Raw genomic sequence first — 23,161 nt, forward strand, 5'->3', positions numbered from 1 at the left:
TGACCAATATTGCCTTTGAGTGTCCGTGTCCCCCCGTCTGTGAATGTGTGCATGAACGTAAGGGTGTGTGGGCGAGGGGCGTGGCTTGTGGTCGGGCCCACAATAAATCGATTGAAAACGTAAATGAAATTGACAGTCAGCATTCCGGGTTTGCGAAGACCCAACGGTGTATCCGTCTCCAAACTTCGTGTTAAATACCTTGACACTGCGCGCCGTTTGAAGTTTTCACACTCAGGTTAAATACTTAGATCTAAGACAACAATAAAAGATTTCCAATAAAATGGCAATTTAGAAACCGTAGGGAATAACACTTTATTTCGATGCCTGGCCAGACAACACATTTTTAGATTTTCCATAATAACAAAGGATTTATTCACGGTGTACGGTACTTGAATGCATTCTCTTGTGAGGAAGGCAGACTAAGTAAGGCATCAAATTAATTTGACATTTGCTTTGTCACTGTCAGCTCAACGCCTGGACTTGCAAACGCCGGGTTGAGGGCACATTCCGGGGTTAAGGGTTCACCAAGTCAATGGCCCTGACCCAACTACAATTGATGATGATACATGGCCCGACTTTGATTGGAAATGTTGGCACACGCACACGCTAATGCAGATCAAACAGCCCAAAGTGTTTGGCTTATTGACACTCGACAGCTCTTGCCTTATTAGCCTACTCCTCTAATAAGCCCCTAAAGTGGTCTTTGCTTTTAAGACAATTAGCTAATTTAAATTATTTTTAATTCAAAAATACCGTTAAATTGCTTTTCCTGCTTTGGTAAGGTTGACATAAAAAAACAAATCAAGGAAACAGCCCCTGAAAAAGTTGGCTATCACAATAATAATAATGTTATTTTTTAATTTACCTAAAATGTCTTGCGCACACATACATTTAAAGCAGGGTATACATTAATATGGTTAAAAGGAAAACAAAAACAACACCGCTGAAGGAAAAAGAACTAAAGACGAAGTTGGCGCAGGTGTGGTTGGGGTGTATGATGGCTGGGGTCCCACCCGTGCCAGAACAGTGGTTCGAGTCTTTAAAGCAGTGGGTTAAATATTCAAAAGTACTTATATTTTATGTTAATTTTTTATAGCAGTGACCGAAAAAGTTAATAGGTTTTTAGAGTTGAAGTGAAGGTCTAATGATAGTTATTTTTTTTTAGTTAGTATCAATGTTCGTACTGAAAAAATAGTGTTTATGTTTAATACATAATTTACGAGTATAGGTATATATGTAGAATTATGAAGCTTGTTTCATATCAATGTAATCTGCATATATTTATCGTTGTCAATGCAATATATGTTAATATGCATTCTTTTTTTTTACAAATGCAAATATTGCCTCCATTTTTTCAAACTATAATGGTGTAAACTTAATTTTTTCGTTGTCCACCATCAGTATTTATTACTCATTAATTTTTGTAAATTCGCACCACTGTTTGACAAAACCTATTATGTCATAAGTATCGCTACTTAGTGGCGGATTTTGTTTTCATAGAGCCCACTGGTAAATTGCGCCCTCTGACATATTTTTTTTGAGCTGTTTGAAGTTCTTTGAGTTGGCGTGTCCTGGTAATTGTCTACTTAGCGATGGCTTGTCAACACCGTCGTGGGTCGCTAATTTCATTGAATCGCGCATCATTTAATGAATTGATATCCGCATAAAGGCCGGCCAGCTTCAAACAGATGCAGATTGCTGTAGCTCCTTTGTGGAGTAATTTATGTGCCGGCGCCAGATGCTTATCGCAGTATCGGCATAAAGCCAGGTCAGCACCTGACCAAGCTTATCACGATGCTGTTCTTGTTTAACCCCGCACACAAAGTGAAACCTCTGATAAGGCAAACAACCTCAGCCCGACAGCGTTGATTTATTTCACTTTCTTCCTTCGTTTTTAAAGACCACTTTAAAATGCTGTGGGTCGCACAAATATCGCTGACCTTTATGGCCGACCGTAAAAATGTTGCTAGTAAAGGCCTTAAAACACCGGACAGACGTGTTGGCGCCATATTTGCACATCGTTTTATTTTTTAATACTAATTAAAATTTTTATATTTTGCAAAGTTAGAGAACGGGACCGCAAAGCAATTTGCACAAAGAACCAAAAAACCAAAAACACATGTGGCAAGCCAACGCATGCACACACATTTTATTTGAGGGGCACAACGATTTTTGTTGACAGAAATTTACAATAAAACGAAAGTTTAATGCACAAGTTCTGCTCCACTCTTTCACATGCCCCAAAACCATTTGGTGGGTGGGGCATCAGTGGCTGCACCACCCTGTGCCACAAAGAACCACATGAAGCCAGGCCGAGGTGAGCCAGCGGTCTGTTTGCGCAACTTACAGCCAAAGTAAACTCATTACCAATGCAAACAAACAGAGGAGAGCGCCCCGAAACTTAACAAAAAAGTGTAAAAATATATTTTCATACATATTCAGCTCCCACCGAAACTATTTGCTGCGAAACGAAACGAAAGAAAAATCGTTAAAAAGTGTGTTAAAAAATAATTAAGTGCTCGGCATTCGTATGCAGGCATGTGCACTGCACATCAAGCATACGCCACGAGTCCCTCCTTTTATTCTGGGCCATCGGCCATTCGGCGAAAAAATGTTTGTGTTGCATAATTTCGAGCGCCGCATAGACGGCATTTTCGAAATGCCTTCTATTCCACGCTTATTGATTCCGAATTCCATGTCGAAACCAGGAGAGATCCTGCATCCTAACCGCAGGATACAAATATGTGCTCATTGTTTGGCGTGCGGCTGCCGCGGTGTCTTTATTGATCAAATTGCTTTATTGGTGTATTAATTTTAATTGGTCGGCATGTCGTGTTGCCCAGTCACTATTAATTAACATGCAGTTCACACACACTACTCGTTTCCTCTCCACGTTCGCCCCTCTGTCGGTGTGTTCAACATCGAGTTACATTAATTATTTAATTTATTGTAATTTTTGCTTATTTGCTTAACTACCGTTGAACCTAAAGTTGGTTGTTGTTAGCCCCAGAGTGCCGGTAAAAGTTAAAAGGATATTTAAATAATATTATACCCTTGGGCAATACCAAATAATTTTAATATAGTTAATGGGTAATATGTTTTTTGTGTCAAGAATATTTTACCAATTGAGATCCAGTTTCTAAGAAATTGGACTTACACAAACCTTTATTTCTGTATTTAAACATTTGCATATTTTTCGAAAATATTTAAAATTTTAATATTTTAATTTTCGAATTCTTAAAAGCAAAAGCTTAAAAGCATTAATGTCACAACTCGTCTTATTAATAAAAAATTTAAAATATGTATATGCGCACTGTACAATGATTGGAAGAGTATCCATTTCTCGTGGAATTTCTCTTATTTTCACAGGGTTTTGTTTCCGGCATTTATTTTTTGTTCATTACTGTTGATGTTATCACATTTGTAAAACCGCAGAGAACAAAATGTTAGTTCGTACAACTTTTTGGGTTTCGGTGTGCACACATTAATGTGTAATTAAAATGTGGCAGGCAACATTATGGCAGTCCTGCCGCATATCCGCTGGTGCAGATACAGTTCCACACCCGCACACATATTGACCGCACACAAATAATTAATTGAGATACTACAAGCCAGGCAAGATGGAGCTAGATGAAGCTGGCTCGCAGGGTTGGGCATGTTGCACGGAGAGCAGGCCATGTCTGTTAATTTATTAATACAATTGATTTATGCACTGATGAGGGCTAAGGAGTCCCTTCCTCCTCAGATTGCGGCTAGTCGCAGACAGACCTCAAAACCGAAGCTCTGACTCTCTGGCTCATCCTAATCTGATTAACTTTCCCACATTAAAGGAAGAACCCAGTTGACTGAGCACCGAAGAGCGGTTGCAGGGGCATTGTAAAGTGCTAAACTGAAACTAAAGTTTAATGACCACAAAATCCCATCAGGGCCCTCAACGATTCCAGTTGGTCTAGCTCTTTCTGACCAATTACAAACGCATTTCAACCCAAACGCTAATCGGCTTCTTCGCCACTCCCCGCTGCATTTCAGGTTGAGTGCATCTCATTTAAATGAATTACAAGCGAAATATGAGCGTTTCCACTCTCCCACTTAACCGCTCATCTTGACTGTTGCCGCTCATTAAGCAGCCGTCGCCTGAACGCCAAATGTTAATCAGTTTTTTCAATTTCAATTACATCCGGGCGGACTGGACCTAGGAGAAAGGCACGGGCCCCAAAGCGCAAATCACAAAACACAACAAAGCACAAAAATTGGTAATTAATGCTTTGCTACACTGTAAATGTCCACTCTGCCTTTTATGTTAGTTAACCCTCAGTTTAGAAAATATAAGTATGTATAACTTCTAAGACCCCAATAATAGGATAAGGCCTTAATTCAAAGATTACTATAATTTCATAACTGTGTTTTACTTTTTTTATTTTAAGCAAAATCAGGGTTCTTTTTTTTGTGTATAGATACTACGAGAAGGGGGATGAAGAGCGATAGAAACCCAGAGCAGCCCGGGTATTTCTTTAGCCACCGCCCCTGTTAATTTGAATGAATTTAATTAATTAGCATTAAAACAAAGCTGACGTCAATTGCGCCAAAAACGAGGAGCAGCTCCCCAGCACTTGGCAGGCCCTCGGATTGCCAGATGGGCCAGCTGGGCTAATGGTGATGGCGTTGTGCTGACGACCGACTGACGTCCTTGCCGCAATAAGCGGACAAGACCAGCTGGCGGAGCGGCGTTCTCGGCCAATTTGCGGAGACCCTGCATAAGCAGCTCGATATTCGAACTCATTACGATGAATATTATTGACGGTGATGATTGTGTTTGCGGGAGGCAGATGCTAATGACGTTCGCCTGCAAAGCTTATAAGCGGATATGGGCCACAACTAATACGCTCACAAGACCACACACACGGCAACACAAATCGCAATTAGAGAGGAAGATTTCATGGCTGTTTAGTTTTTAATTAAAAATTAATTGAAGCATTTGCATTATATTTCAAATTCTGTTCAACTCAGAGTAAGTCCAACGGCTTAACCTGACCTGTCTCCACCCGGCTTAATTGCGATTAATTTAACAATTTCAGATAGAACAAGGAAGCCCGAAGCGATTAGTTAGCTTTAAGGGAAGAACACTTGGTTTTCATGCAACAAAACTTGATAATTCGATAGATAATGGGAATTTGAACTTGAATTGTTTGTAAGAACGATACACTTAAATAATTATATGAAATATCAAATATAAGACTACTTCGCCAAAAATTAAAACTCCGAAAGCCAGTCTTAAAAGTCCATTAACGCAGTCAATAAATTTTAATAACAACAGAATTTTTGCTGCAGCGAATAACTGTCATAAAAACAATTATTGATTATTATAATCCAAACCTGCATTGGCCGGCTACCAGCCATCTCTTTCTCTCCCCAAGACCAAGGATTAACTACTTTACGCCAAGACATGACATTTTAATTATTTTAATAAATGTGTGGCCTATAAAACCTCTTTTTTTGCATTTACAGTCCCCAACAATTTTGGGCAATTGGCTTATTGAATTTCCCTTAAGGCAACTCAATTTCAATAGCAATTAAATACAATCCCAATATATTGACACATCTGAACGAGCAAACGTAGGGGAGTGGTGTGGAAAATAAAAACAACAGAGCAATAAAATCGCACGGGTTACACGCAGCTCCACACGAAATATCCAGAATCTGATACTGATGCTGATGTCGATACAAATGCAAACAGAAAACGCCGCCTGCATAGTAAGTGAAGTTGTTGCAACATTTTCTAGTTGTTGTCTCTATTGTTGCTGGTGCCTAACAAGTGAAACAATAAAGCCAAAAATCGATGGCAAATATTATGTATTGGCGAAGCGATGGAAGAGTGGGTAAAAATAAATACGTGTAGTACTGTGCGAGTCGTAAGTGTACACATTGTCGGGCTTAGATAAAATGTTTAAATAATTCCGAGGCCTGAAATCCGAAAGATGGGTTTTTAAAATATAAATTTGCATTTTATAATTTTTGAGCTGCAAATTAGATTCTATGACTTATCTGCTTGAAGCAGCAAAACGTACTGTACCCATGTATAAATGCATACAATGCAATTCGCGAGGAAAAATAAGACCAACAACAACCCATGCACGGTGGGTGGGGTTGGGGTCCTGCGGACAAAAATATGGGCACAAAGACATACATACATGCGTGACGAAAGCAGCAACTGTGGTGAACCTAAACTAGGGGTTTAGCTATATAAATGTGCGCGTGTGTGTGCGATAAAGCTGTCAAAACCTAGCCCTGAACCAAAGAGCAAATTTGTTTAAAAAATTGGATAACCGCTGGTAATGGTAAATGTTATTTACGAAAAGATTAGTAATAGACACTATGGTTACGGTTATCTTACTTAGGATTTATCCCTTCCAATTAGCAATCAATGATTCATATAAATTAAATCATAAACTGTTAAGGTAATGGAAGACGAAAATATGTCCTCTCAGTGTAGATGATTGACTAACCGAGCATATAATTGATTTAGGCCATGACACAGTCACAGTCGCAGATCCCCAACAAGAAGGAGCTGTACGGTCTCGATATCTTAGTATCGTCAGCCGGTTGACAGGCAGGCGCAAAATTGATTTTCCAGTAAGACAGCAAGCAGCGCGGCACGATAGATTGTGTTAATTTTACGCTAAATCTGGTTTAGCTCAGTCAGCCGCAGCCGCTTTGATAAACTTTGACGTTGATGAGTTAATGATGATGAGACGACGCCGTAAGTCGCGTGGGACAAACAAAAAAAAAGTACACCAGCAACAGCGACGGGAGCAACAAATGCAAGCAGATTGTCACCAGCAACGTGATTCAGGCGCAGGCATTTGCCGAAGGAAAGCCTGGCCTAAAACGTCTGTTTTACGGCCAAACTTTGTAGATACGACTTTGTCATTTGTCATGAGGGCGCACAGCACAAACACTCTACTGCTGAGAGACAAAAATTAAGTCAGGTACAGCAAAGTTTTTCAATAACTTTTCTTTTCGGCTTATTAAGAGAATGAGAAATTATCTCAATAAATCCTGCACTCGGTAACTTGGCTATAATATGAGTTGTTAATGCTCAATCACTACAGTTGATAGGTCACGGTGAAAGGGTGCGGCTAATAATTAAGACAAATATCGTAAAGATGGTATGTCCGTTCAACGACAATGTCTCAAAATTGGTCATCTTTAACTTGAAAAACAGCCGTTAAACTATTTATGTGAAGGCTTAGTTGATCTGTTTACTTTGAAGCTACTGAGGAAGATGCCGAGAAACCATTTCAGTTCATGGGAATTACACCTGCAATTAAATAAAAATAATTGTCCCTATCTTTGGCTCACCCTTGACTAACTTTCAATTGTTTTCACAAGTTTTGCCAACATTCACTTTTATTTCAGTCATTCATGGCATCCCTATCCATCCGCCCGGTTCAATTCTTACTGGTCTATCAGTGTTCTGCCCGGCAAACTCACAAAAAAGTAATCTGGCCGGGGGCTAACTCTCTAAACAAAACTTGAATCAAGCGAAACAGACCAAATAACAAAAGCTTCGCCACCGCCTGCTAACCAAAATACAATTTCCGTTCGCAAAACTCATTTCGCATTTTGGTTGTTTTAAATCAACAGCGTTAGAAGGGGCGAAGCAGAGGCCGTTTGGGCCAGCTGCCAAACAATTGCGTAAAAACAATAAACAATGAAACAGGAGCATCGAGAGCAACCGGCGCTGGATGAATCCATAGCAAGAACTCCATTGCTCATGTGCATGCCCACAATTAATTCACAATAAAACAATCAATTGATTACCATTACATCCGGCCGCGTAACGGAAATTGTTTGCAATATCCTATTGTTAAGCGAAATGACCCAACGGCCATCAGACCGAATTTGGACAAGGACGAGATGTGGTGTTAGAAATCCCGGTAAACTAGGAGGGAAAGATTTCTCTTCATTCAAAACATGTTTTAAATTCCACTGTAAACTAGTTACTAGCATTCCCTTATTTTTAAATCAAGAAGTACGGAAACTTTGTAAGCCCCCAACGAGGCCAAGCAAAACTTCAAACCGAAATTGACAAGCCGGCGGTTAGACTGTTTTGACAGGCTTCCAACTCTGGTCAGGTAAATTCGCTTCCTTTTCTTCCCGCTTTTGCCGTTGCCCTATGACCGCCGCACGCACTGCAACTGATTAGCGTTGAAAAGCGTTCGCGTGCCTTGGCTTTGGCTTCGCCTCGAGGCTTGATGAATTCATTACACAAAAGGAAAGAACAACACGACCACAACAGTTGCGACAACTATTTGACCACAACCGGAATTACCTATGCTGGAAAATGAAAAGCCCCGTTGGTGCAATGGCGGTTTGGCGGTCTGTCACAAGCAAACGTGCAATAAACAATCTCAGATAGTAGCGGATTACGAATTTTGCTTTACAATTTACAATATATTATGTATATACTTATGACTCATAATTTATTAAGACAACAATTTGGACTACATTTTATTGAAGTGGCTGGGGTGTTCCTATAATATGGTATTGTTGTTTCGAAAAATACTTTTTACGTTATTCAATAGAAGGTGTCAGCCAAATGATGATTAGAAAATTTAATCACAAACTCATAGAGGTATCCCACGTCTTAATCGGGATAGAATTACCCAAGCTATGGGATCTAGAAGTGCAGCTTTTGGGGCCCATTCCGAAAGTCATTGGAAATTCGAAAAAATGGAACATGAAAATGGGCTAAAATTTTGACCCCCTCTATTAGAGAATTCAAATACAAATTCATAGAGGTATCCCACGTCTTAATCGGGATACAATTACTCAAGTTATGGAATCTAGAAGTGCAGATTTGGGGGCCGATTCTGGGGTCATTGGAAATTCCAAAAAATGGAACATGAAAATGGGTTAAAATTTGGACCCTCGCTGAAAGTAAATTTTTAAATGTAGTTTATTAGAGAATTCAAATACAACTTCATAGAGGCATCCCACGTCTTAATCGGGATACAATTACTCAAGTTATGGAATCTAGGAGTGCAGATTTGGAGGCCCATTCCGAAAGTCAATGGAAATTCGAAGAAATGGAACATGAAAATGCGTTAAAATTTTGACCCCCGCTAAATGAATAAATTTTAATCTAGTTTATTAAAGAATTCAAATAAAACTTCATAGAGGTATCCCACGTCTTAATCGGGATACAATTACTCAAGTTATGGAATCTAGAAGTGCAGTTTTGGGGGCCGATTCTGGAAGTCATTGGAAATTTGAAGAAATGGAACATGAAAATGGGTTAAAATTTTGACCCCCGCTAAATGAATAAATTTTAATCTAGTTTATTATAGAATTCAAATACCAATTCATAGAGGTATCCCACGTCTTAATCGGGATACAATTACTCAAGTTATGGAATCTAGAAGTGCAGATTTGGTGGCCGATTCTGGGATCATTGGAAATTCGAAGAAATGGAACATGAAAACGGGTTAAAATTTAGACCCTCGCTAAAAGAAAATATTTAAATGTAGTTTTTTAGAGAATTCAAATACAAATTCATAGAGGTATCCCACGTCTTAATCGGAATCCAATTACTCAATTTATGGAATCTAGAAGTGCAGATTTGGGGGCCCATTCCGAGTCATTGGAAATTCGAAAAAATGGAACATGAAAATGGGTTGAAATGGGTTAAATGAATAAATTTTAATCTAGTTTATTAAAGAATTCAAATACAACTTCATAGAGGTATCCCACGTCTTAATCGGGATACAATTACTCAAGTTATGGAATCTAGAAGTGCAGTTTTGGGGGCCGATTCTGAAAGTCATTGGAATTTTGAAAAAAATGGAACATGAAAATAGGTTAAAATTTTAACCCCCGCTAAATGAATAAATTTTCGGCCAAAGAGCTAGTGAGATGGCTCTGAGGGCGCCGAGCTGAAGGCTACCGAACGGGTCGCAGGTTGCGGATAGCGAGCGCCCTGGTTCTCCAGGGTAGCTACGAATAAGCGTGGAAGTTGGACACGGCCCGGCCACCGCCAAGCCCCCAACACGAAGCGCAAATAAGTAGCCCCGGACAGTCAGCGGGTATCTGCGCCGTAGCAGTACCGACGTCGCGCTTGTGCTGCCGCCTCCGACAAATAGCTCACACACACCCCCTTCCCACACTCTTTGAACCTACCTCTTTCCCACCCACACAACTCATCTCACCCCGGGCTGGACTAAGGTGTCACTCGTACCGTGCCGAGAGTCAATCTGGCTGGGAGCCCGAGTCATCAAATAACTCAGTCTCAAACGGTGAGCTCAGGCAAGTGGCGACCGCCTGTTCTAAGTCAGCCTTACCCGGGTACGGCGGATCTCTGCCCGGGTGGACCTGTCCTTTCTCCGCAGCTCGTGGGATTTAACATGGAGAACTTAACAATTAACAAACAAAAAGACTGCACAAGACGAGAGCCCGACACTCTTATAAAGTCGGAAGTCGTAACCAACGACGAAAGTAAGAGCAAGATCACGGCTCTGACTACCCCAGTCCACGTGACGTCGACCCCTGCCAAGGCCAGCGAACAACGCAGCCGGCTAAGCCCAACTCGCCATAATGACAAGCCCAAGCCTCCCACCAGCGTAGGTGTGGCTAACCAGCCACTCCAACCTGAGGGGAGCGCCAAAGCCGGTCTCATGGTGAGTACCAGGGCAAAGGAGTTTAAGAGGGTACCACCTAACCAGGCAGGACCTCTTGAAAGAAAGAAGGCTACTAGGATCCTCAAACGGCTGGCCACCAATCCGATACGTGAGGATCAGACTTCGAAATTGGATTACCAGAAAATCCAAGAGGACATAGCCTGGGCGAAGGCAGTTATCCCAGATTTCGACATCGCTATGACTACCAGCAACAAGCGAGAGAGGTCGATGGAGTCAGCTCAACCAGCGAGCAAGAAGGCCAAAGTAACCAACCGCGGCACATGGTCGAGATCCTTTGCGGAGGTGGTAAAGGATCGGAAGATCATTGGAGTCATCGACCAGAGCGATGAAGGCGGAAGGATCCCAAGAAACCATTGGGGTCTGGTTAGACGGGCCCTTGCGACAGTGGCCTTGAAAGTGCTGGACGAGAACCCAGGACCGCCACCCGATTGCACAGATGCAGGGTGGTACCAGGGCAACGTAAAGTTGATCGCCTGCGAAGACGAGAGATCGGCAGCACTCTATAAGGCTGCAATTGACAAAGTCGGCGAGGTCTACCCCGGGGCCAAGCTGGCAGTTTGTGAGGCTGCGGACATCCCGTCTCGACCGAGAGCGAGGGTGTGGCTGCCGTCGGAACCATCGGAACCAGAGGCTATACTCAGCCTGCTGACCAGGTTCAACCCAAAACTGCCAACAGACGGTTGGAAGGTGGTCAAGGTGGAGAAAACCGAGCGAGTCACCATGAGCGTGGTTATCCTCCTAAACCAGGCCTGCTTGGAACCCCTCGCAGCCCAGCAGCACAGAGTAAACTACGGGTTCGACAAGGTGCAGCTTCGTATTTACGACACCGATAAAACAGCGGCAGACAACCTGGCTGCCTGTGCGTCGTACGAACCCCCGAGCGACGACGAACCAGATCACGAGGAGGCCACCCTCACCGGCTACGTGTCAACCGACTCGGAGCTGACGGAGAGCCTGAAACAGCTGTGCACCCAGGACACAACCCGACCAGGGCGCTCTGTCCTCCAGGACATAGCGGAGGAAGCGGAGGGTACCCAGCCCGACCCCAGTCCCAAAGATGGTGCAGTTTCTGCAAATTAATCTGCACCACAGCAAGGCAGCATCCGCTGCCCTCCTCACCCGCCTGGCAACAGGCAACATAGACGTAGTCCTCATTCAAGAGCCATGGATTGTTGGTAACAACATCTGTGGCCTATCAACCCCCCTATACAAGCTATTTTACACCAAGGACAAGGGTAAAACCAGAACCTGCATTCTTACAAAAACACACTTTAACACATTTCTTATTCCACAGTTTAGCGAAGGCGACCTTACCACGGTCAGACTGGAGCTAAACGAACACACCCATCACACCATAGCATCATTCTATCTGGCTCACGACCACGAAGGGCCACTACCAAACACCACTACACAAGAACTCATACGCACTCACTCATCTAAGGAACTCATCCTGGGTGGGGACGCTAACTCACACCACACACAATGGGGAAGTACAAACACCAACGAAAGGGGTGAGTTACTCTACGACTATCTCCTTCAATCAAATCTATTCATCTGCAACAAAGGTAATGACCCAACTTTCATCACTAGAAATAGGAGGGAAGTACTAGACATTACTCTAATATCTGATCCCTTACTTAACCAGCTAGACGCGTGGAAGGTGGGGATCGAACACTCATTCTCGGACCACCGATACATAGAATTTACAATAAGTCTAGAACATCCTCCCGCCGAGAACATAACTAATCTAAGATTAACCAACTGGGGATACTATAAAAATCTCCTCAACAGGAACCTACCCGCTCCTCCGACACACATACGCAACCGTCAAGAATTAGATAGCCTAGTTAACACTTTTACTGATATCTGCGGTGAGGCCTTAAAAAGGGCTTGCCCAAGTAGAACAGTCAAAACAAAGCACAAACCCCCATGGTGGAACCCAACCCTAGCGAACCTTAAAAGAGAGTGTAGAACTTACTTCAATAAAGCTAAATACAACAATAGCGAATCCTCCTGGAATCTATATCAGTCAAAACTAAGCCTATACAAAAAGGAAATAAGAATATCAAAACGAAGAGCCTGGGCTAACTTCTGCAGTAGCATAGAATCTACTGCGGAGGCATCCAGACTCAGAAGAATTCTAGCTAAAGCTCCAGCTACCATTGGCTATCTTAAAACCAATGCTGATGGCTGGACGGAAAACAGTCAGGAAACCCTTGAACTACTGTTAGACACACACTTCCCTAACAATACCCAGGTAGTGGAGGACCTCCACATAGAGGTGAATCTAGACGACCAGAGTATTGCCAACATTTCAAACCCTGACCGCATTCAGTGGGCAGTTAACTCTTTTAAGCCCTTCAAATCACCTGGCCCAGATGGGTTCTTCCCGGCCCAGCTACAACGGACATTAGATATGTCCCTTCCCTGGCTGACAGCCATCTTCCACGGCTGCCTTGCTCTAAACCATATTCCAACAAGGTGGCTGGACGTCAAGGTAATCTTTATACCGAAAGCCGGCAAGCCCTCCCACACTAACCCAAAGGACTTCCGCCCGATCAGTCTCTCTTCCTTCTTGTTGAAGACCCTGGAAAGGCTAATTGACACCCATATCAGACTAACCATCGACCATAGCCTACTCTCTGACGCACAGCATGCGTACCGTAAGGGTAGATCAACCGATACCGCCCTCCACTCTCTAGTGTACAGTATAGAACGAGGCTTCCACAATAAGGAATACTCTCTTGCAGCGTTTCTAGACATAGAAGGCGCCTTCAACAACGTCACCCCAACGGCGATCACTGGTGCTCTGACTGAACTGGGCATTGAGCGGCCCATAGTGGGACTCATACACACCATGCTAACCAGCAGGGTAGTGCACTCCACTATGGGATCGGCCCTCTCGACCAGGAATGTCAGTAGAGGAACCCCACAAGGGGGCGTACTCTCACCTCTTCTATGGGTTTTGGTGGTCAACAAACTGCTATCACTTCTAGAAGAGGCGGGCACAAAAGTGGTAGCCTACGCGGATGACGTGGTTATCCTACTGCAGGGCAAGTTCCCGCAAACCCTTTGTAATCTAATGGAGACAGCCCTATCCACCCTTTCCAGGTGGACGGCTGGCTGTGGACTGGGAGTTAACCCGGAAAAGACCGAACTAGTTCTCTTTACAAGGAAGTACAAGGTACCAATTCTAGTTCCCCCAAAACTACACCAAACGCGCCTAACCCTTAGCAACCAAGCAAAGTACCTAGGTGTCATTCTTGACAAAAAGCTCCTCTGGACTGATAACATCCTAGATCGCACACGCAAAGCGGCCATAGCCCTCTTCGCTTGTAAAAAAGCCATAGGGAGGAAGTGGGGTTTCTCCCCCATGATAGTTCACTGGCTATATACTGCAATAGTCAGGCCCATTCTCCTCTACGGAAACATCGTTTGGTGGCCTTCTCTAGATAAGAACTGCAACCTCCGGATCCTTCACAAGATCCAAAGGAGCGCAGAGCTCTGCATCAGTGGGGCGCTGCGCACTACCGCCACCGAGGCACTAAACACAATTCTCGATCTCCAACCCCTGGACCTACTTGCCAAAAGCTGGGCATCTGCAACAGCGCTGAGACTCCGTGAAGCAGCGGCTTGGACAACGGGCTCCACGGGTCACTCCATTATCCTATCAAAACATTCACCCCTACCACGTTATACAGACTACGTCCCACCCATAGTCAACTTCGAAAGAAGATACAAAATTCATATACCCACCCGTTCAGACTGGGACAACCTCCCACATCAATTCGTAAACGCCGTCAACATATACACTGACGGCTCCAAGTTTAACTCCCAAACAGGTGGGGGAGTCTTCTCCCCCGAACTAGACATAAAAGTCTCATTCCGCCTACCAGACCACTGTAGTGTTTTCCAAGCGGAAGTGATGGCAATTCAGGAAGCCACTACCCACCTGAACACGTCTGTACATAAAGACAGTGATATCTTCATATTCTCGGATAGTCAAGCTGCCCTCAGGGCCCTCGACTCCTACACAACGAGCTCAAAAACAATCTCTGAATGCCGCAAATCTCTTAACGAGATGGCCACTCATCTGAGAATCAGCCTCATCTGGGTGCCTGGGCACCGCAACATTGAGGGCAACTGCATAGCAGACGAGCTGGCAAGACAGGGGACAACCGCCGATATCCTTCGTGATAAGGACACGGTAGGGATGCCCATGGCTACCTGCAAGCTCCTTCTCAGGCAGAGATTGTATACTCTTTCCAACAACCGTTGGAACTCAATCTCAATATGCCACAATTCTAGACTCACATGGCCAAACTATAACACGAAAAGAACAAAAACTCTCCTACAATGTAGTAGGGAGGACATCTCCACTCTCCTAAATGCCCTCACGGGCCACTGTCTCATAGGGACTCATGCGACAAGGCTGGGTCTAAGTAACCACGACTTCTGCCGCAGCTGCAAAGAGATAGACGAAGAGGAGAGCATCGAACACCTCCTATGCTTCTGCCCAGCGCATAACCTAAAGCGCTTTCAAACCCTAGGTAGCTACACACTTCCGAACCTTGCGGCCATCCAGGACGTAAGCATTCAAAAACTACTATGTTTCTTAAGAAGAACAGAATACTTCGCGAAGGCAGTAAACCCATGAGCTAGGGAAACGGATCTTTCAGAGATCATGTGGTATCACAAGGGGCCCATTGTGGCCTAAGTGAGGGGACTAATATTTAGTCTCCAACCACTCCTACCTAACCTAACCTAAATGAATAAATTTTAATGTAGTTTATTATAGAATTCAAATACAAATTCATAGAGGTATCCCACGTCTTAATCGGGATACAATTACTCAAGTTATGGAATCTAGAAGTGCAGATTTGGGGGCCGATTCTGGGATAATTGGAAATTCGAAAAAATGGAACATGAAAATGGGTTAAAATTTAGACCCTCGCTAAAAGAAAATATTTAAATGTAGTTTATTAGAGAATTAAAATACAACTTCATAGAGGCATCCCACGTCTTAATCGGGATACAATTACTCAAGTTATGGAATCTAGAAGTGCAGTTTTGGGGGCCGATTCTGAAAGTCATTGGAAATTTGAAAAAATGGAACATGAAAATGGGTTAAAATTTTGACCCCGCTAAATGAAAACATTTAAATGTAGTTTATTAGAGAATTCAAATACAAATTCATAGAGGTATCCCACATCTTAATCAGGATACAATTACTCAAGTTATGGAATCTAGAAGTGCAGATTTGGAGGCCAATTCCGAAAGTCATTGGAAATTCGAAAAAATGGAACATGAAAATGGGTTAAAATTTTAACCCCCGCTAAATGAATAAATTTTAATGTAGTTTATTAGAGAATTCAAATACAAATTCATAGAGGCATCCCACGTCTTAATCGGGATACAATTACTCAAGTTATAAAATCTAGAATTGCTGATTTGGGGGCCGATTCTGAAAGTCATTGGAAATTCGAAAAAATGGAAAATGAAAATGGGTTAAAATGTAGACCCCCGCTAAAATAAAATATTTAAATGTAGTTTATTAGAGGACTCAAATACAAATTCATAGAGGTATCTTATGTCTTAATCGGTATACAATTACTCAAGTTATAAAATCTAGAAGTGCTGATTTGGGGGCCGATTTCGAAAGTCATTGGAAATTCGAAAAAATAGAACATGAAAACGGGTTAAAATTTTGACCCCCGCTAAATGAATAAATTTTAATGTAGTTTATTAAAGAATTCAAATACAAATTCATAGAGGTATCCCAAGTCTTAATCGGGATACAATTACTCAAGTTATGGAATCTAGAAGTGCAGATTTGGTGGCCGATTCTGGGATCATTGGAAATTCGAAGAAATGGAACATGAAAATGGGTTAAAATTTAGACCCTCGCTAAAAGATAATATTTAAATGTAGTTTATTAGAGAATTCAAATACAAATTCATAGAGGTGTCCCACGTCTTAATCGGAATCCAATTACTCAATTTATGGAATCTAGAAGTGCAGATTTGGGGGCCCATTCCGAGTCATTGGAAATTCGAAAAAATGGAAAATGAAAATGGGTTAAAATGTAGACCCCCGCTAAAATAAAATATTTAAATGTAGTTTATTAGAGGACTCAAATACAAATTCATAGCGGTATCTTATGTCTTAATCGGTACACAATTACTCAAGTTATAAAATCTAGAAGTGCTGATTTGGGGGCCGATTTCGAAAGTCATTGGAAATTCGAAAAAATGGAACATGAAAACGGGTTAAAATTTTGACCCCCGCTAAATGAATAAATTTTAATCTAGTTTATTAAAGAATTCAAATACAAATTCATAGAGGTATCCCAAGTCTTAATCGGGATACAATTACTCAAGTTATGGAATCTAGAAGTGCAGATTTGGTGGCCGATTCTGGGATCATTGGAAATTCGAAGAAATGGAACATGAAAATGGGTTAAAATTTAGACCCTCGCTAAAAGATAATATTTAAATGTAGTTTATTAGAGAATTCAAATACAAATTCATAGAGGTATCCCACGTCTTAATCGGGATACAATTACTCAAGTTATGAAATCTAGAAGTGCAGTTGTGGGGGCCGGTTCTGAAAGTCATTGGAAATTTGAAAAAATGGAACATGAAAATGGGTTAAAATTTTGACCCCCGCTAAATGAAAATATTTAAATGTAGTTTTTTAGAGAATTCAAATACAAATTCATAGAGGTATCCCAAGTCTTAATCGGGATACAATTACTCAAGTTATGGAATCTAGAAGTGCAGATTTGGTGGCCGATTCTGGGATCATTGGAAATTCGAAAAAATGGAACATGAAAATGGGTTAAAATTTTGACCCCCGCTAAATGAATAAATTTTAATGTAGTTTATTAGAGAATTCAAATACAAATTCATAGAGGCATCCCACGTCTTAATCGGGATACAATTACTCAAGTTATGAAATCTAGAAGTGCAGTTGTGGGGGCCGGTTCTGAAAGTCATTGGAAATTTGAAAAAATGGAACATGAAAATGGGTTAAAATTTTGATCCCCGCTAAATGAAAATATTTAAATGTAGTTTTTTAGAGAATTCAAATACAAATTCATAGAGGTATCCCACGTCTTAATTGGGATTCAATTACTCAAGTTATGGGATCTAGAAGTGCAGATTTGGGGGCCCATTCTGACAGCAAGTGGAGTTACGGAAAAATCGAACATGAAAATGGGTTGAAATTTTGACCCTCCTATAAAAGAAATATTTGAATGAAGATTATTAGAGAATTAAACCACAGACTCATAGAGGTATACCACTTATAAATCGGGTAATAATTACCCAAGTTACAAAACTTAGAAGTTTTCCATTCGAAAAGCCACTGGAAATACCGAAAAATCAAAAAAAAATTTTGAAAAAACTTGCGATCTATCTAGTTGTCAAAAACTAATGGTTAAAAACGTATTACTTCTTTTAAGTACTTCCAAATAATTAGGAAGTATCCTTTTTAAGTTTTATTTCTCATTTGGACTACCTCGTCATGTTTGGTACTTGAACTCGGTTTGGGTTTGGGTTTCGTTGTCAAAACCTTACCTCGGCGCAAATTGTTAAGCAAAACATAAGTTAAACTTTCGACAATGATGACAGCAGCAGCAGCATAGGCAACAGGAAAGGAGCGTGGCGTAGGCGTTTAAAAAGTTAACACTAGTAAAAGTTAACCGAATTTGTTGCATACTTTGCAGCTACGGTTCACAAAACACACTGAGCTGGGACTTTGGAACTGAGCCGAGGGAGCTGGTGGCGTTCACCCGGGATCTGAGTGAGAAGTGAGACCGGACGAAGTGGGGCTGCAAGCATGCCGCCGTATAATGAGCTGCGAAGGCTGCTGCCACTGCTGGTGCCTGATACGAAGTCCCAGAACTGGGACGCGGCTGAATGGGATGGATGCTGGGCAACAAAAAAACAGTTGCGCCAAAATGCTAAATCGCAGCGGGCGCTCATCACTGCCAGCTGAGTGGGGAGCGCATTATGACCCGCAGGCAAGACGGGAATATGCGAGAACGGGGATAAAGATGCAGGTACAATGGTTGTCTGGCAAAAGGAATAGCATAAAAATGCAAATCCTGCTTATTTTCAAGCCGTTTTTTATACAGTACATGAAATCCAGCACGATATCCACAAAATTACAAATATGTTGATAAAGGGTTTGAGTAATTGATCGATTGTATTTTTTTAAGTCAGATACAGCAGTGAGGAAAACTAATTTTGTACCCTACAAATAATTTGGTGGGTATACGAACAAAAATGTCAGACAAAATACTAAAATAAATCGCAAATAAACCATATTATTATATAAAAAATTAAGCCAACACCATTTTCCTATTAAATGTCTTCCTTTAATCTAAACAAAGTGCATTGTTTCCTTTACAATTACACAATGTAAAAACAACGTTTATTTAAACACCAGCTGGTTCTATTTACATTATCTCATTGTTAATAATTAAATATGGTGCTTGTTATTTCCCTCCCTACGTTATTTCAAACATATTCGATAAAACCAATTGTATTTTACATTTGTTTTCATTGCTGTAGTGGTCGCAGTTATTGATCAATCCAAACTGCAGCATTCTTTGAACAATGGGCGCTCAGTTATTTTTCCCCACAAAAGATTTATCTGTACCCATTGTGACTCTTTTTGTTGGCCGCCATCGGCCCCCCATCGGTAGGTAAACTGCACATGGCTGCGAGTGTGTACTATTTATCAACACTTTCGCCCCCATTTCAATGCTAGTTAATTAACAGCCTGTGATGACGTCAGCCATGTGGTTCCAGCCGTGCTTTCAATTGATATTTTCAGGGAGAAAATCGCTACCATGGCTGTCGCGCGATTTTTGAGCGGCAGTCTAGCGCCAACTTAAGGGCCGCAGGCCTCCGAAAAATATGAAAAAATAATATGACCCACTTACAAGTCACAACTACAAGTACAAGACCCGGGCCATTTGCCAGCCCCATTGCATGTGGCCTGGCACTTAACTCAATTTGCAATAAAGCCGCCGTAGTTGGCGTTGTCGTCGCCCTTGCAGTCCGGGAAAATTGCTGCCATATTACCAACGACACCAGCATATTGTTATTACTTGTCTTGTGGTTGTTGGCGTTGTTTCTGGTTCCTGCCTTCTGGTGTCTGGTGGTGTTGGTGGCAGGAACTATCAGTGGTGACAGCGTCTTGACTGTGTGTGCCAACAGAAATCGAATTGAGCTGGTGGAACCGCAATTGAAATGTCGCTTCAGACGCAGCGCAAACTTTTTCGGTCTGTGGCAGAAGGTGACCCACATAAAATTCAATTGGAATCGAACTGAAAGTGGGGTTTTGGGTGGTGAAGAGGGGGCAGAGATAGGACGAGGGCTGCTGCCAAGCCACAACAATGACTCGCTTGTTGCGCGCCATTTTGTGTGGGCCAATGCAATGCATGGCCCACAAGGCAGGAAGCGGGAGGTGGTGTAGACAAAGGGAAATCCCCTACTTCGCGCAACAGGAGGTGACACATACCCAAACACAAAGGACTATACAGATAGCTGGCGCCCGACTATATTTGAAAGCCTTTCGTAGGCGTTGCCAAAGGATCTACGCTGAAAACAATTCCTCGCAAATACAAGGTTAAAAGACTTGCCTGCTTTAATTCTTCTCGTTTTTATAGATGATGTTCCTGTTCTTTTTTAATTATTTTGAAAATATTTTAATGTAAACTTTAAGAGTATTTAATAATCATTTAATCGTTTTATTAGTGCAGCGAAAGGCACAAAAAGTGTACATCTTCCGTGCCACGAATGCATTCATCTGAGAGCTTATTCGCCCCTGTTGACGACGCTCAGGGCCTGTCGTCGTGTCAATTGTGGAACTCAAGCGGAGGGTATAAATTTAAGTCGCTCTGATGACGATGATGGCACAGAAATTTATGCATAAAACTGTCATTGGGATTGTTGTCAAATGAGCGCTGGGCAAAAAGGAAGGAATAACTTAGAAATGCAGGGCGAAGCAGAGCATGCAATTGGATTCCAGTCACGTGCCCCGAATGACACACTAATCACGTTCTTCAAGTGCAAAAAGATCAGAAGTAGGGGGCACGCTGGGTGGTGACATTAGCCGGGTCAGCAGCTGCATGTCACATTATCAAATTGCACGGACGCAAAATGCTTAGACAAGAAATCAAAATTCAATTACCCATGCATTGCTCGGTCCGGGCCCCAGCTGTTAGCCGTGGTGAGTTTCACCCGCACACTCACATGGTCGACCCTCTAGTGTGCGAGAGAGAGTTTCCATCAAAACAAAGAAAGCCATGAGTTGGAAAAACTCGTTGAAACTGGGCACAAGACGGCAAAAAAAGAAATATACTACAGGCAACGAAAACGGGAGCTGAAACAAAAAAATACAGTCAATTTTGTATAGCGGGAACTCGTGCTAATCTAATGGGACTCGTTTGTATGTGATTGGTCCTGTAATAATAAGCGACACAAGCCAGATATTAAAAAATCAAATCCGTTGCTTGCCGTAAGGATATTAAGACAGATTGTTGTGTTAGTTTAATTAGAAATGTCACACATGTTATTAAGCATTAAAGATTAAAAAAATGTAACTATACATGTTTCATTTATTGAAGTTAGACTGTGGTAAAAAACACATACCCCGAATGACTAAGCAAAGTTCGCGAATTCAACAAATGACAAAAGCCACGACAAGCAACAGAACTTGGAAACAGGGGGCTTTAGATGGTTGCCCCGTGGGCGGTGAAAGCGGAAAAGGGAACCGGGGGAAAGGGAGGCCCGGCAGGGCTAGAAAATGCTGCGGCGACAGCATCAACGGCGGAGAAAGTTGGGAAGGGGCCGCAAGTCAGGCAAGCGAGCAAGAAGCGTAAGCGTTTTGTGTCTCTGCGGTTGACGCGCATGTGTGTGTTCGCCGAGAAGTCTGCACGTGTGTGCGTGTGGGTGTGCTTGGGTGGGGGCGAAAATTACAGACTAACAAGTGGTCGTTGAATGGCAAACCAGCCAGGCAGACAGCCCCAGCCACGACAGTTGATTTGATTTGACAGCAAGACATGACATCTCGGGTTGCAAGGAGCGGAGCCCGAGGAGGCGCAGCTCGAGTGAGCTGGGGCCGAAGAAATGCCACGAGAGCGCGCTGCCAGGATCCGCTGCCGATGACTCTGACGTTGAGGCTGGAACTGCTGGCATAGTCTGCTTCTGCCGTTGGCAAAAGCAAGCATCCGCGAGGATTTACACAGAAAGAATTAAATGGTCTTACATCCTATATATAAATTAAGTTACTATCGTTCCGGCCAAAAAAACCCTAACCGAGGATCGTCCGTTTTAAAAATCATTATTAGAGTAAATTTAAATGTGACTTTTTTGTCAAATTTAATAAGCCTCGGCATTTTTATCTGTGTGACAGAACTCATATAATGAAGATGGATCTAAGCTGGGAAGGCGAGGATAGCATAACAATGGGAAGCGGACGCAGCACTCGGAAACGGAAATGAAAAGCAGGACACCCACAGCCAAAAGCCGCAGTCATCCCACAGGGACCATTTCACCACGAGGATGGGAAGTCAGTCCCCATTCGCAGTTCCATTGGCTCTTGGCCATAAAATATGCCAGAGAACATATGACGTCGCCATATATTTGGCATTTGAAAGCGTGCAATTGCATTTTGTCTAGGAGCCTGTGTGGGGAAACAGTGAGTTCTGAATGTCAGTGTCCGGTTGTCTAAAAATCAAATAAGGCTGGAAGACATACAGTCTCAAAAAACCGTGGGACCTTTAAGCTCTCTGCCTTCCGAATCAGTCCTTTATTTTAATTCAAGACATAAGTATTTGCAAAGAGCCAACGGGCTGCTTAATGGCATCTGCATGCTTTTCGTACCCACTGTTGCGCTGCACGGCCTCGTGTCATATCAATACGCTGGCTTGTCTCCACTCACCTCTTTGTTTGTCTCGCTAGGTGCGCATTCCTCAGCCACTGTGGTTGTTGAAGGTGGTTCTATTGTAGTCCTGGACCCGCACGTGAGCAGGTGCCAGTTAGCGGTTAGGCGTGGTGGGTCGGTGGGCGTTGGGTAATGCGTTCCGCCTCGCTTTGGTTCGGTTCGGTGAGGTGATGCGGTTGGGGTGGTTGGGGGTAGCTTCAGGTGGTGGTGAGCGGTTGGCCTGCCAAAGGATAATGCCGTAGTTATAGTCTTAGGCCTGACTAGTCAGACTGTTAGCGCGTGCTGAAAAGTCGCTCTCGAGTGTTTTCACTTTCCATATGGTGTTGCACGTGCGCTCTGCTTGCCAAGTGCCACTTAAGCTAGAAAGAAAGGTGCGGCGGGGGAAAGGACCGCAGATAGCCGAAGTATCGCCGCGCGTTATGGCCTTGAATTGGTGTTGGCTAGAGGAAACAACGGGGAAGGGGATAAACACGTAGAAGACGTCCCATTGAGCCACTCAAAAC

At 42.7% G+C, this 23,161-nt stretch overlaps 1 protein-coding gene and 1 long non-coding RNA gene across 2 annotated transcripts in view; one reads left to right on the plus strand and one right to left on the minus strand.

The window, feature by feature from the left end:
• The window catches only part of LOC139353107 (uncharacterized), a 69,038-nt gene that overhangs the window by 1,845 nt on the left and 44,032 nt on the right, over positions 1 to 23,161 (minus strand). The gene's annotated exons all lie outside the window — the stretch shown is intronic.
• On the plus strand, positions 9,907 to 12,125 carry LOC139353104 (uncharacterized). Its single transcript, XM_070996349.1, has 2 exons — positions 9,907 to 11,932; positions 11,992 to 12,125. Exon 1 carries the CDS (start codon positions 10,404 to 10,406, stop codon positions 11,775 to 11,777), a length of 1,374 nt encoding a protein of 457 aa, XP_070852450.1. The 5' UTR covers positions 9,907 to 10,403; the 3' UTR covers positions 11,778 to 11,932; positions 11,992 to 12,125.

The sequence above is a fragment of the Drosophila suzukii genome, chromosome 3 (genome assembly GCF_043229965.1).
Source record: "Drosophila suzukii chromosome 3, CBGP_Dsuzu_IsoJpt1.0, whole genome shotgun sequence".
Classification (NCBI taxonomy): Eukaryota; Metazoa; Arthropoda; class Insecta; order Diptera; family Drosophilidae; genus Drosophila; species Drosophila suzukii.